The 13262-nt window shown below is 44.0% G+C and overlaps 1 protein-coding gene across 1 annotated transcript in view; it reads right to left on the bottom strand.

The window, feature by feature from the left end:
* The window catches only part of LOC126251757 (sodium channel protein Nach-like), a 128780-nt gene that overhangs the window by 96927 nt on the left and 18591 nt on the right, over positions 1 to 13262 (bottom strand). The window contains exon 4 of the mRNA XM_049952373.1: positions 7245 to 7389. Coding sequence (XP_049808330.1) covers positions 7245 to 7389 — 145 coding nt within the window. The remainder of the gene's footprint in view (positions 1 to 7244; positions 7390 to 13262) is intronic.

The raw sequence follows: 13262 nt of genomic DNA, 5'->3' as shown, positions 1-13262 counted from the left end.
ATCTTGACCTGTACACAACCTCGACAGATGATACTGGAAGTACAGTGGGAAGACATATGCCCGAGCTTCCAGCACTTAAAGCACCACATTGGGGGACGAATATATGGCTTTACATCACAGCGGTAGACCATCACCTGACCAGATGGTCTACCGCTGTGATGTAAAGCCATATATTCCTCCCCCAACGTGGTGCTTTAAGTGCTGGAAGCTCGGGCATATGTCTTTCCACTGTACTTCCAGCGTCATCTGTCGAGGTTGTGTACAGCCTTCACATTAGTACTCCATATGCCCTGCCTCCCATCTGTGTCAACTGCTGAGAGCACCATTCCCCTTGCTCGCCAGACTGCAGAATTCTACATAAAGAAAGGAAAATAATGGAATACAAGACCCTGGATTGACTGACCTACACTGAGGCTAAGAGGAAATTTGAATGCCTACATCTGTGTGTATGACAACCTCTTACACGCTGCTGTTACAATGGCTCTAGCCCATCAATTCCTCCATTTACAGTTGGCTCTCAGTACCGTAAGACTCCACCTGCCCCCTTGATGGAGGGGGGCACTTTTATCCCTGTTGCTCCTGCACCACCTGCCTCAGGAGCAACACCTCCACCTCCCCCTCCCCCCCCCCCCCTCTCCACAACCATTGGGGACATCAATCCCTACTTCTGAGCTGGAGAAGCATAAGTCTTCTTCGGCTCCTCTTGCTAGGAAGGGGTCCCTTGGGTCCTTCGGTCACTCCCTTCCCAGGTTCCTACTAGTGGCAAAGCAGACACCCGCCAGTGGCTGAAGCAACCATAGGTACCTGTTTGTAGTGCTTCACAGTCCTCCTCAGTCCCTGACACTGAATCATTGAAGCCCTCCCAGCCAGAGAAACCAAAGGAGCGCCAAGAGAAACCCAAAAAAAAGAACACTCCCAAGAACCCAAACATTTCAGTGGCACCCACACCACTGCTACCTACAAGCTCTGCATTTGAGGATGAGGTGGAGATTCTGGCATCCCCTAAGAACCTAGATCTCGCTGGACCCCCAGACACAATCGATGTTGATCAAATGGGTACTCAGTCAGTGGCAGCAGGTGACTCTGAGGAGTAAACTGCCTCCCTGAGCATTTCAGGCCGTCCTGGCCTCATGATAACGTCATACCCCAGTGGAACTGCTGCTGTTTTTTCCACCAACTGGCTGACTACGACAACAGTTATGCTTGACAACTGCTTTCTGCATTGCCCTCCAGGAAACCTGGTTTCTGGCAATGTTTACCCCTGCCGATAGTGGCTATAGTGGTTATTACAAGAACCATAGTGAATATAATAGAGTGCCAGGTGGCGTTTGCATCTGTGTCCTGAACTCGGTATATAGTGTCCCTGTGACCCGTCAAAGTCCTCCTGAAGCTGTGGCTGTCAGGATAAGGACGACACAAGAAATAACCATCTGCAATGTCTATCTTCCTCCAGATGGTGCAGTACCCCTGAACGAATTGGCTATACTAATTCATCAACTCCCTAAACCTTTCCTACTTCTGGGAGATTTTAACGCCCATAATCCCTTGTGGTGTGGCACCATGCTTACTGGCTGAGGTAGAGATGTTGAAAATTTACTGTCTCAGCTCGACCTCTGCCTCCTAAATACTGGAGCCACCACACATTTCTGTGTGGCTCATGGTACTTACTCGGCCATTGATTTATCACTTTACAGAACAGGACTTCTCCCATCTGTCCACTGGAGAGCCCATCATGACTTATGTGGTAGTGACAACTTCCCCATCTTCCTTCACTTCCCCGGCATCATGCCCGTGGATGCCTACCCAGGTGGGCTTTAAACAAGGTAGACTGGGAAGCTTTCACCTCTGCTATCACCGTTGAATCTCTCCCACATGGTAATATCAATGTGATGGTTGAGCAACGATCATTTCTGTGCCGTAAAATGCAAGCCATTGCTCTTTAAGGTGCCCCCAGTGAAACACAGTACCTTGGGGGTCACTGGATATTGCTGAGGCCAGTAAAGAGCATAGGCGGGCTCTACGGTGACAGAAATGGCACCCTTCCCTAGAGCACCTAATAGCTTTTAAACAGTTCTGTGCCCACATTCACCAGCTTATACAAAGACAGAAACAGGAGTGTTAGAAGAGGTATGCCTCGACTATTGGGTACCATACATCACCTTCCCAAGTCTGGTCGAAGATCAGAAGTGTTTTTGGGTACCAGACCCAAACAGGTCTCCCTGGCATTAACATCAATGGTGTGTGATTTACCGACACAAATGTGATTGCCGAGCACTGTGCAGAGCACTATGGAGAACTACCCCTGAGCCTTCTGCACCCTCAAATGGCGGATGGAAGGCAAGGTCCTCTCGTTCACTTAACACCACAGTGAACTCTATAATGCCCCATTTACAGAGTGGGAGCTCCTCAGCACCCTTGCACATTCCCCCAACACAGCTCCTGGGCCAGATTGGATCCACAGTCAGATGATTAAATATCTCTCGTCCAACTATAAGCGACATCTCCTCATCATCTTCAACCAGATCTGGTGCGATGGTGTCTTTCCATTGCAACGGCAGGAGAGCACTATCATTCTCATGCCCAAACCTGGTAAAAACTTGCTTGATGTGGATAGCTATCAGCCCATCAGCCTCACCAACATTCTTTGTAAGCTTCTACAACATATGGCGAGTTGGCGGTTGTGTTGGGTCCTGGAGTCACGTGGCCTACTGACTCCATGCTAGGGCGGTTTATGTCTGGGTTGCTCTGCCATTGACAATCTTGTGTCCCTTGTCTCTGGCATCTGAACAGCCTTTTCCAGAGCCAACATCTGGTTGCCATGTTTTTTGATTTACGAAAAGCTTATGAGATGACTGGTGACATCATATCCTTGCCAAATTATCTGAGTGGGGTCTCCGAGGCCCACTCCCGATTTTCATCCAAAATTTCCTGTCGCTCCATACTTTGTGTGCCCAAGTTGGTGTCTCCCATAGTTCCCCCATATCCAGGAGAATGGGGTCCTGCAGGGCTCTGTACTCTATTTTTATTCGCCATTAACAGTCTAGCAGCAAGTATAGGGACATCCATCTTACCTTCTCTGTGTGCAGACGACTTCTGCATTTTGTACTGGTGTTGCTGAGTGATGCCTGCAGGGAGCCATCCACAAGACGCAGCCATGGGCTCTAGCTACAGCTTCCAGTTTTTAGCCACGAAGTTGTGTATTATACACTACTGTTGGCGTTGTGCCATTCATCCAGAATCAGAACTTTACCTTAATGACAATCCTCTCACTGTAGTGGAGACATATCGATTCTTTGCACTGGTTTTTGACACCCGATTCAGTTGGCTTCCTCACCTCCATCAGCTAAAGTGGAAGTGCTGGCAGCAACTCAATGTCCACTGCCTGAGCAACACCAACTGTGGTGCAGATCACTCTATGCTGCTGCAGCTCTACAGAGCCCTTGTGGAGGCTGGAATCCCTCCATTGAAGGTTAGGTGTGCACAGCTGCTCACCAGTTACATTGCACACATTCGTGGTTCTCCTGAGCATCCCAATTACTGTCTCCTTCCCCCATTCATACCCAATCCCTCCTGTGTGAACTTGAGTACTTTCCTTTACCACCTCCCCCCCCCACCCCCCCTTCCCACAGGTCCATCCACATACACCTCCATGGTGTATACCTAGGCCGCAGCTTCGTTTTGATCTTTTGCATGGCACTAAGGACTCAGTTACTCCCATGGCTCTCTGATGCCACTTCCTCTCAATTCTTACCATGGCTCTGAAGTGGTTTACATGTACAGCTCAATGGCTGATGGTCACATTGGCTTTGCCTATGTTCACAGAGAATATATTGAACAGCACTCCTTGCCAGCTGGCTGCAGTGTTTTCACTGTAGAGCTGGTGGCCATATCTTGTGCTCTTGAGCACATCTGCTCATGCCCTCATGAGTCATTTCTTCTCTGTACTGACTCCTTGAGCAGCCTCCAAGGTAACAACCAGTGCTGCCCTCGCCATCCTTTGGTAACAACCATCCAAGAGTCCATCTCTGCCCTGAAACAGTCCAGTGTTTGTCTGGACCCTAGGACACGTCGGCATCCCAGGCAATGAACTTGCTGATACGGTGAAACAGGCTACATGGAAACCACTTCTGGAGATTGGCATTCCTGTACTTGACCTGCATTCAATATTATGCCACAAGGTTTTATGGTTTTGGTAGACAGAATGGCATAACACTATGCACAACAAACTGCATGTCATTAATGACACTACAAATGTGTGGAAGTCTTCCATGCAGGCCTCTTGCAGGGAATCTGTTGTCCTTTACTGGCTCCGCATTGGCCATATGTGGCTAACACATCGTTACCTCCTCTGTCGCGAGGACTCATCTCAGTGTCGCTGTGGCTCACATGACTGTTGTCCACATCTTGCTGGAGTGCCCAATTTTAGCCACTCTGTGGCCGACTTTTAACATTCCCAGCACCCTACATTCAATGTTGGGTGACAGTGCCTTAACAGCAGTTTTAGTTTTACGTTTTATTCGTGGGGAGGGGGGGGGGGTTTATTGTGCCAACTAAAGATGGCTGTTTGGCCTTCTCTCCAAGGCCTCCACACTCCCTCCATTTTAGCTCTCTGTCTCCCTTTCTTCGCATTTGTTTATCTTGGTGTTCATTTTTTCCCTTCCTGTGTTCATCTCACCTTGTCTTTTTGGGCTGAACATTTTAATCTGTTGCAGAGTGGCTGTCCCATATTCTTTTATTCATGTGATCTGCGAGCCCAGACCATCTGCTCTATGATTTTAATACCTTCCTCTAATTCTCAGTGTTGTGTCTGTTTTCCCTGTTTTTTGTTTGTTCCTTCCATTTTCTCTTTCGGCATGGTCCCCCATTCCTTTTTGCCCTTCTACTTTCCCAAACATTCTTTTGGTGCTGTTTTATCTTGAGCCTTGTTTGTGGCAGCAAAAAGGGACTGATGACCTTGTAGTTTGATCCCTTTATACCACAAACCAACCAATCAACCAACAAATCACAGTTTGACTCCTCCACGAGAAATCTCTGCTATAGTGATCCCATCCCAGAAGCTTAACATAACCTGTAATCACTGTTCATATCCTTAGGCTTATCCCAGAACCTCTCCCCTGGACCCATCTATCTCATCATCCCAACACCCTCCCATACACCCCTTCTACATGCTTCCCAAAATGCATAAACCCAACAATTCCAGACGACCCAATGCAGCTGGTTTCTGTGCTCCCACTGAAAGAATTTCCACTCTTGTTAGCCAACACCTCCAAGCAATTTCCTGTAGCCTAGCCCCCCACACCAAAGTTGCAAACCATTTCCTTCACTGACTGTGGACCAGCCCCATCCCATTATCACCTGCACCCCTACTCATCACTGTTGATGCCACTTCTTTATACACCAACATCCCTCTTGCCCATGGCCTTGCTGTTTCCAAACACCTAACATCAGCTGACTCAAAACTCACTACCACTTTCCTTACACACCTTACCAGTTATATGCTTACACACAACTACTCCTTTGAGGGAAAACATGTAAATAAATACTTGTCACAACCATGGGCACCCAATTATATACTTACACACAACTACTTCTCCTTTGAGGAGGAGTATATAGAAACAAATCCTTGTCACAACCATGGGCACCCACATGGCATTCTCCTATGCTAACCTGTTTATGGGCCATCTATAGGGAACCTAGCTAGGCTCCCAAGACCACAAACCCCTCATCTTGTTCAAATTCATTGATGATATCTTCATGATCTGGACCTATGTCCAAGATACTCAATCCTCATTTCTTCACAATCTCAACAAGTTCTTCTCCATCATTTTCAGGCTTTCCACCTCAACCCAACATGCCACCTCCCTGGACATCAACCTCCACTCCTCTGATGGCTTCATTTATACCTCCGACCATATCAAGCCCACTAATACCTGCATTTTGGCCACTGTCATTCCTTATAATGTTACATATCCCTTACTATCAAAATGTTTGTAGATATATGGAAAGTAAATATCCTATGTTGAACTAACTATTCTAGTGTTGTCAACATTTATATAATTTCATAAGGGCAGAAACATTGTATTAGCAGATAAATTTTCCTTATCTTGCTATGGGTGTCTCATTGTCTAGGGTGTCAGTTCCTTTTTAACCTTTCCAATTAATATGTCCAAGGTTTTTTTGTTTCAATAAAAGTTTCTGGAACATTGTTGCTTTTTACATCTTCAGTATTTATTCATAAATTCTTGACACTTTCTACAATGCCATTTGTCAAGTAAACACATTGTGCAACATTTCAACACAACACAAAGCACTTCATAGTTAGAGTACCAATCTCAACAATAACTAAAACTAACATGGTACATCTGGTGCCTAAAATTGTTATAAGTACTACAAACCTACCTTCCAGATCCTTCTAGAACAGGAAGTAATTCAAATGAATTTTATTATGACTGTCTTAATTGAAATTACTTTTCAGGTGTAATTTACATAATGTTTTCTGGAAATAATCATTTACATAAATATTTATGCCTCTAATAATTAATAATGAAAGCTGCAGATTTTGACAATATAAAAACTATCAGTTTCATGTCTTCATATAATTATTGACTGAATTATTGGTAATAAAATTAGAAATATTGAAAATGAAAATAGAAACTTTTGTTAGTTTCACTGTAAAATGGTTTTCAACTCATTTAAGCTAACAACCGTGATAACTAATTTTCATGGTTCAAGATCGATGTTGCTAAATGCATTTATATCAAAAATAAAATTATATTACAAGAAAAATTGTGTTTTGGTGGTCAAATATATGCAAAATTATCTTTAGATATGGATTAAGTATAAAAATTAACTCAAGTCAGGGACAAATTTATAAGGAATTGATCATTTCAATTGAGGTACAAAAATTATGAGGCGGTAAGATTCATTACACCCTTCTGCACCAAAAAATATTTCTGTTAAGCCTGGTCACCTGAAGGTGGTATATCCACAGTGATGAGAAGTTCCTTGCCCTGTATGCTGAAGGTCTCACAAAGGACTTCACAGATAGGTACCCCCCATATGAAGCCCACAAACAGACAGTGGTACTACTTGTTAGCAGCATGTGGTGTATAATAAACACAAAAAAGATACAGTGATGGGGGCTGATCATTACTATATTGAGACTTAATATTTTCTTCTGCCCTGTCAATTGCTGCAACATTAATAACACAGTTTTGTAGCGCACAAAATATTTGTTCCGTTACCTTCACTCCTTTTGAAGCAAGAACTGTTGAATGGTATTCATGTGGCTGGTTGTCCAGAAGAAGAGATAGTCCCATTTGAAAGCCACAAGTACTTGTCCTTTGTACTTCATCTATGTTTCCAGTTACAGGTACACTTTGTTGTTGGCTGAAAGATTGAACACTCTCTAACATCTACAGTAGTTATATAATAAATTTTCTGCGAAAATTTATCAGGATTATTAATTCACACACAAAATATATCATCTGCTTCTCTTAAGGGACATCACATACTTTTTCTTTGCTATTTCTCAAAATAATTTCAGTTTTGTTCTTGTAGTGTTTAAGTGAAGTCAGCTCAAATAAAGATTGCTCATCAGGAACAACATTTAATGTCCAATGTGAACAGAAAATATCTTGATTTCATTATGGAAAAAGTGTGTTCTAAACTGTAATTTTATGTGTCCGATTGACAGAGTAACCAAAAATCAGTGTGATATAACATTCTCTTACCAATATTATTGATTGTGACAACAAAACTCAAAAATAATCTATGTTTCAAGGAGTGACCAAGCATGTTTGCTGTGCCATCCCACACTGACTTCACATCCCTAACACACACTAGTGTGACAAAAATGTGAAAGCAGCACTGATTGATTGATCTTTATTTTGTCCCATTTGATTAAATTATGTACAGAGTGTGTACTTATAATACAGGACAATTCAAGTTAATCTAAAGTCTTGAAATATTTATCCTACACATTAGAATATAAAGAATAAATTGATAAATGTAATAGTAATATTACATTTTTCTCTTGATTTATATTTATGTCTTAAAGTTTTTTACATGTTCTTTAACTCTGATGAAAACAAAACAGACGTACAAAAATGTACAACATACAAAATAAATTCAAGTGATTACATTACACACTTACAGGCAATAAAAACATTCCTCATTGTTTACACATAAACCTCACTACATCATAAAATTTGCTTTCCATTAAATAGTTCTTAAGAAGTTCCTGGAATGGCATTTCACTCTTACTGTCTTGTAGACTTTTAGAAACATACTTTACTAGTCACATGCCTGAATATTGAGGACCTTTTTCAACAGCTCTCAGTCTGTGTGGCATACTTCTCAAATGGCCTTTATGTCTTGTGTCATTTGAATGAACATCTGCATTTTTTCTAGTAAATTATTGCATTTGACTAATGAAATTCTTGTTATGTATTTGTACATGGATGGAAATATCAATATTTTTAGATTATGGAAGGCACTTTTGCATGAGTCTGTTTCTATTCAGGGTGGTCCTAATGGCCTCTTCTGTAAGTACAAAAATTCTTTTTGTTTTATTGCTGCTGGAGTTTCCCAAAACAGTAAGTCCATACTGTAAGCATACTTCAAAAAGACCATGGTACACTGTGCACAGAAGAAGTCTGTTACAAAATGTGAAGCTGTTTCATAATAAATATTTTACCATACCTAAGTTATAGCAGACATTGTATGAGGGTCATTCAATAATTAAAGAGGCAATTTGGTCTGGGAAAAAAACTTTTAGTAGGGCAAGTTTGGCACTTTTATGGCTTTAAGTTGGCATGACTGAGATGAGCCCTGATCAGCTGATACAAACACTGTACTGGCCAACCAGTTGCAGTTTAACCCCCTCACTTGAAAGTCGAATTGATGAAATTATTCATGCTGACTGCCATGTGACTATGGATATGATAGTTCTTAAGGTTCAAGTTAGAACTGTCACTGTTCATAACTTTACCTGTAACAAGCTGAAGTACCACAAAACATGTGCAAGATGGGTCCCAAAGGAGTTGATGCGGCTACACAAGGAAACAAGGTTGAGAGTACTAAAGAAATGTTATGAAAGGTAAGGCGAATGCTTCCTCAACAAAATTTTAACTTTTGATGAAACTTGGGTTTACTATTATGAGCCAGAATCAAAAAGACCAAGTATGGAGTGGAAGCACACCAACTCACCTGTCAAGAAAAAATTCAAAACCCAAGCATCAGCAGGGAAAGTCATGTTGACGGTGTTTTAGGATGCTGAAGGTCCAGTTTTTTGTGATTATCTCAAAGAGCAGCATACAATGAACAGCCAATACTACTTAGACTTGCTTTTAAACTAAGTGAAGCCAGCCATGAGGGAGAGAGATCGTGGATCTCAGAGGAGAGGTGTGATTCTCCAGCAAGACAATGCACATCCTCATATTGATCAACTAACCCATGAAACCATTGACAGAATAGGCTGGGAAGTACTGCCTCATCCCCCTTGCAGTCCTGATTTAGCACCTAGTGCTTTCCAATTGTTTGGTACACTGAATGAGGCATTTAGTGGGAAGAGGTTCCAGGACAATGAGGAAGTGAAAAAGTTTTTGGGAAATTGGTTCAAACATCAAGATAAAACGTTCTTTGCAGCCAGAATACAAAAGCTTGTAGCCCATTGGAACAAGTGCACAAATATTCAAGGGGATTATGTTGAAATGTAGAAAAAGTATTGTTTTGTAAAAATACACACTTTTTTCTCCAGACCAATTTGTCTCTTTAATTACTGAATGACCCTCTTTCATATATATGCACATCCTCATATTGCTCAACTAACCCATGAAACCATTGACAGAATAGGCTGGGAAGTACTGCCTCATCCCCCTTGCAGTCCTGATTTAGCACCTAGTGCTTTCCATTTGTTTGGTACACTGAATGAGGCATTTAGTGGGAAGAGGTTCCAGGACAATGAGGACGTGAAAAAGTTTGTGGGAAATTGGTTCAAACATCAAGATATATACACACAAAATTCAAGCTTTCGCAACAAACTGTTGCTTCATCAGGAAAGAGGGAAGGAGAGGGAAAGACGAAAGGATGTGGGTTTTAAGGGAGAGGGTAAGGAGTCATTCCAATCCCGGGAGTGAAAAGACTTACCTTGGGGGGAAAAAGGACAGGTATACACTCGCACACACACACATACCCATCCGCACATACACAGACACAAGCAGACGAAAGGATGTGGGTTTTAAGGCAGAGGGTAAGGAGTCATTCCAATCCTGGGAGCGGAAAGACTTACCTTAGGGGGGAAAAAGGACAGGTATACACTCGCATACACACACATATCCATCCACACATATACAGACACAAGCAGACATATTTAAAGACAAAGTGTTTGGGCTGTCAGTCGAGGCGGAAGTGAAGAGGCAAAGATGATGTTGAATGACAGGTGAGGTATGAGTGGCGGCAACTTGAAATTAGCGGAGATTGAGGCCTGGTGGGTAACGGGAAGAGAGGATATACTGAAGAGCAAGTTCCCATCTCTGGAGTTCAGATAGGTTGGTGTTGGTGGGAAGTATCCAGATAACCCGGACGGTGTAACACTGTGTCAAGATGTGCTGGCCGTGCACCAAGGCATGTTTAGCCACAGGGTGATCCTCATTACCAACAAACACTGTCTGCCTGTGTCCATTCATGCGAATGGACAGTTTGTTGCTGGTCATTCCCACATAGAATGCATCACAGTGTAAGCAGGTCAGTTGGTAGATCACGTGGGTGCTTTCACATGTGGCTCTGCCTTTGATCGTGTACACCTTCCAGGTTACAGGACTGGAGTAGGTGGTGGTGGGAGGGTGCATGGGACAGGTTTTACACCGGGGGCGGTTACAAGGGTAGGAGCCAGAGGGTAGGGAAGGTGGTTTGGGGATTTCATAGGGATGAACTAAGAGGTTACGAAGGTTAGGTGGATGGCGGAAAGACACTGTTGGTGGAGTGGGGAGGATTTCATGAAGGATGGATCTCATTTCAGGGCAGGATTTGAGGAAGTCGTATCCCTGCTGGAGAGCCACATTCAGAATCTGATCCAGTCCCGGAAAGTATCCTGTCACAAGTGGGGCACTTTTGTGGTTCTTCTGTGGGAGGTTCTGGGTTTGAGAGGATGAGGAAGTGGCTCTGGTTATTTGCTTCTGTACCAGGTCGGGAGGGTAGTTGCGGGATGCGAAAGCTGTTGTCAGGTTGTTGGTGTAATGCTTCAGGGATTCCGGACTGGAGCAGATTCGTTTGCCACGAAGACCTAGGCTGTAGGGAAGGGACCGTTTGATGTGGAATGGGTGGCAGCTGTCATAATGGAGGTACTGTTGCTTGTTGGTGGGTTTGATGTGGACGGACGTGTGAAGCTGGCCATTGGACAGGTGGAGGTCAACATCAAGGAAAGTGGCATGGGATTTGGAGTAGGACCAGGTGAATCTGATGGAACCAAAGGAGTTGAGGTTGGAGAGGAAATTCTGGAGTTCTTCTTCACTGTGAGTCCAGATCATGAAGATGTCATCAATAAATCTGTACCAAACTTTGGGTTGGCAGGCCTGGGTAACCAAGAAGGCTTCCTCTAAGCGACCCATGAATAGGTTGGCGTACGAAGGGGCCATCCTGGTACCCATGGCTGTTCCCTTTAATTGTTGGTATGTCTGGTCTTCAAAAGTGAAGAAGTTGTGGGTCAGGATGAAGCTGGCTAAGGTAATGAGGAAAGAGGTTTTAGGTAGGGTGGCGGGTGATCGGCGTGAAAGGAAGTGCTCCATCGCAGCGAGGCCCTGGACATGCGGGATATTTGTGTATAAGGAAGTGGCATCAATGGTTACAAGGATGGTTTCTGGGGGTAACAGATTGGGTAAGGATTCCAGGCGTTCGAGAAATTGGTTGGTGTCTTTGATGAAGGATGGGAGACTGCATGTAATGGGTTGAAGGTGTTGATCTACGTAGGCAGAGATACGTTCTGTGGGGGCTTGGTAACCAGCTACAATGGGGCGGCCGGGATGATTGGGTTTATGAATTTTAGGAAGAAGGTAGAAGGTAGGGTGCGGGGTGTCGGTGGGCTCAGGAGGTTGATGGAGTCAGGTGAAAGGTTTTGCAGGGGGCCTAAGGTTCTGAGGATTCCTTGAAGCTCCGCCTGGACATCAGGAATGGGATTACCTTGGCAAACTTTGTATGTGGTGTTGTCTGAAAGCTGACGCAGTCCCTCAGCCACATACTCCCGACGATCAAGTACCACGGTCGTGGAACCCTTGTCCGCCGGAAGAATGACGATGGACCGGTCAGCCTTCAGATCACGGATAGCCTGGGCTTCAGTAGTGGTGATGTTGGGAGTAGGATTAAGGTTTTTCAAGAAGGATTGAGAGGCAAGGCTGGAAGTGAGAAATTCCTGGAAGGTTTGGAGAGGGTGATTTTGAGGAAGAGGAGGTGGGTCCCGCTGTGACGGAGGACGGAACTGTTCCAGGCAGGGTTCAATTTGGATAGTGTCTTGGGGAGTTGGATCATTAGGGGTAGGATTAGGATAATTTTTCTTCGTGGCAAAGTGATACTTCCAGCAGAGAGTACGAGTGTAGGACAGTAAATCTTTGATGAGGGCTGTTTGGTTGAATCTTGGAGTGGGGCTGAAGGTGAGGCCTTTGGATAGGACAGAGGTTTCGGATTGGGAGAGAGGTTTGGAGGAAAGGTTAACTACTGAATTAGGGTGTTGTGATACCAGATTGTGTTGATTGGAATTTTGAGGTTTTGGAGGGAGTGGAGCTGGAAATGGGAGATTGAGTAGATGGGAGATACTGGGTTTGTGTGCAATGAGAGGTGGTTGAGGTTTGCTGGAAAGGTTGTGAAGGGTGAGTGAGTTGCCTTTCTGGAGGTGGGAAACCAGGAGATTGGATAGTTTTTTGAGGTGAAGGGTGGCATGCTGTTCTAATTTGCGGTTGGCCTGTAGGAGGATGCTCTGAATAGCCGGTGTGGATGTGGGAGAGGAAAGATTGAGGACTTTTATTAAGGATAGGAGTTGACGGGTGTGTTCATTGGCTGAGTTGATGTGTAGGTGAAGGATTAGGTGGGTGAGGGCAATGGATTGTTCAGTTTGGAACTGGTATAGGGACTGATGGAAAGAAGGGTTGCAGCCAGAGATGGGAACTTTAAGTATGAGGCCTTTGGTGGTTATGCCAAATGTCAGACAAGCCTGAGAAAATAAAATATGCGAGCGTAATCTGGCTAGGGTGAAGGCATGTTTGCGGAGGGAA

The sequence above is a fragment of the Schistocerca nitens genome, chromosome 4, assembly GCF_023898315.1.
Source record: "Schistocerca nitens isolate TAMUIC-IGC-003100 chromosome 4, iqSchNite1.1, whole genome shotgun sequence".
In the NCBI taxonomy this organism is placed as follows: Eukaryota; Metazoa; Arthropoda; class Insecta; order Orthoptera; family Acrididae; genus Schistocerca; species Schistocerca nitens.
Note: the sequence above shows the minus strand (reverse complement) of the source record. Positions and strands in the feature narration are given on the sequence as shown.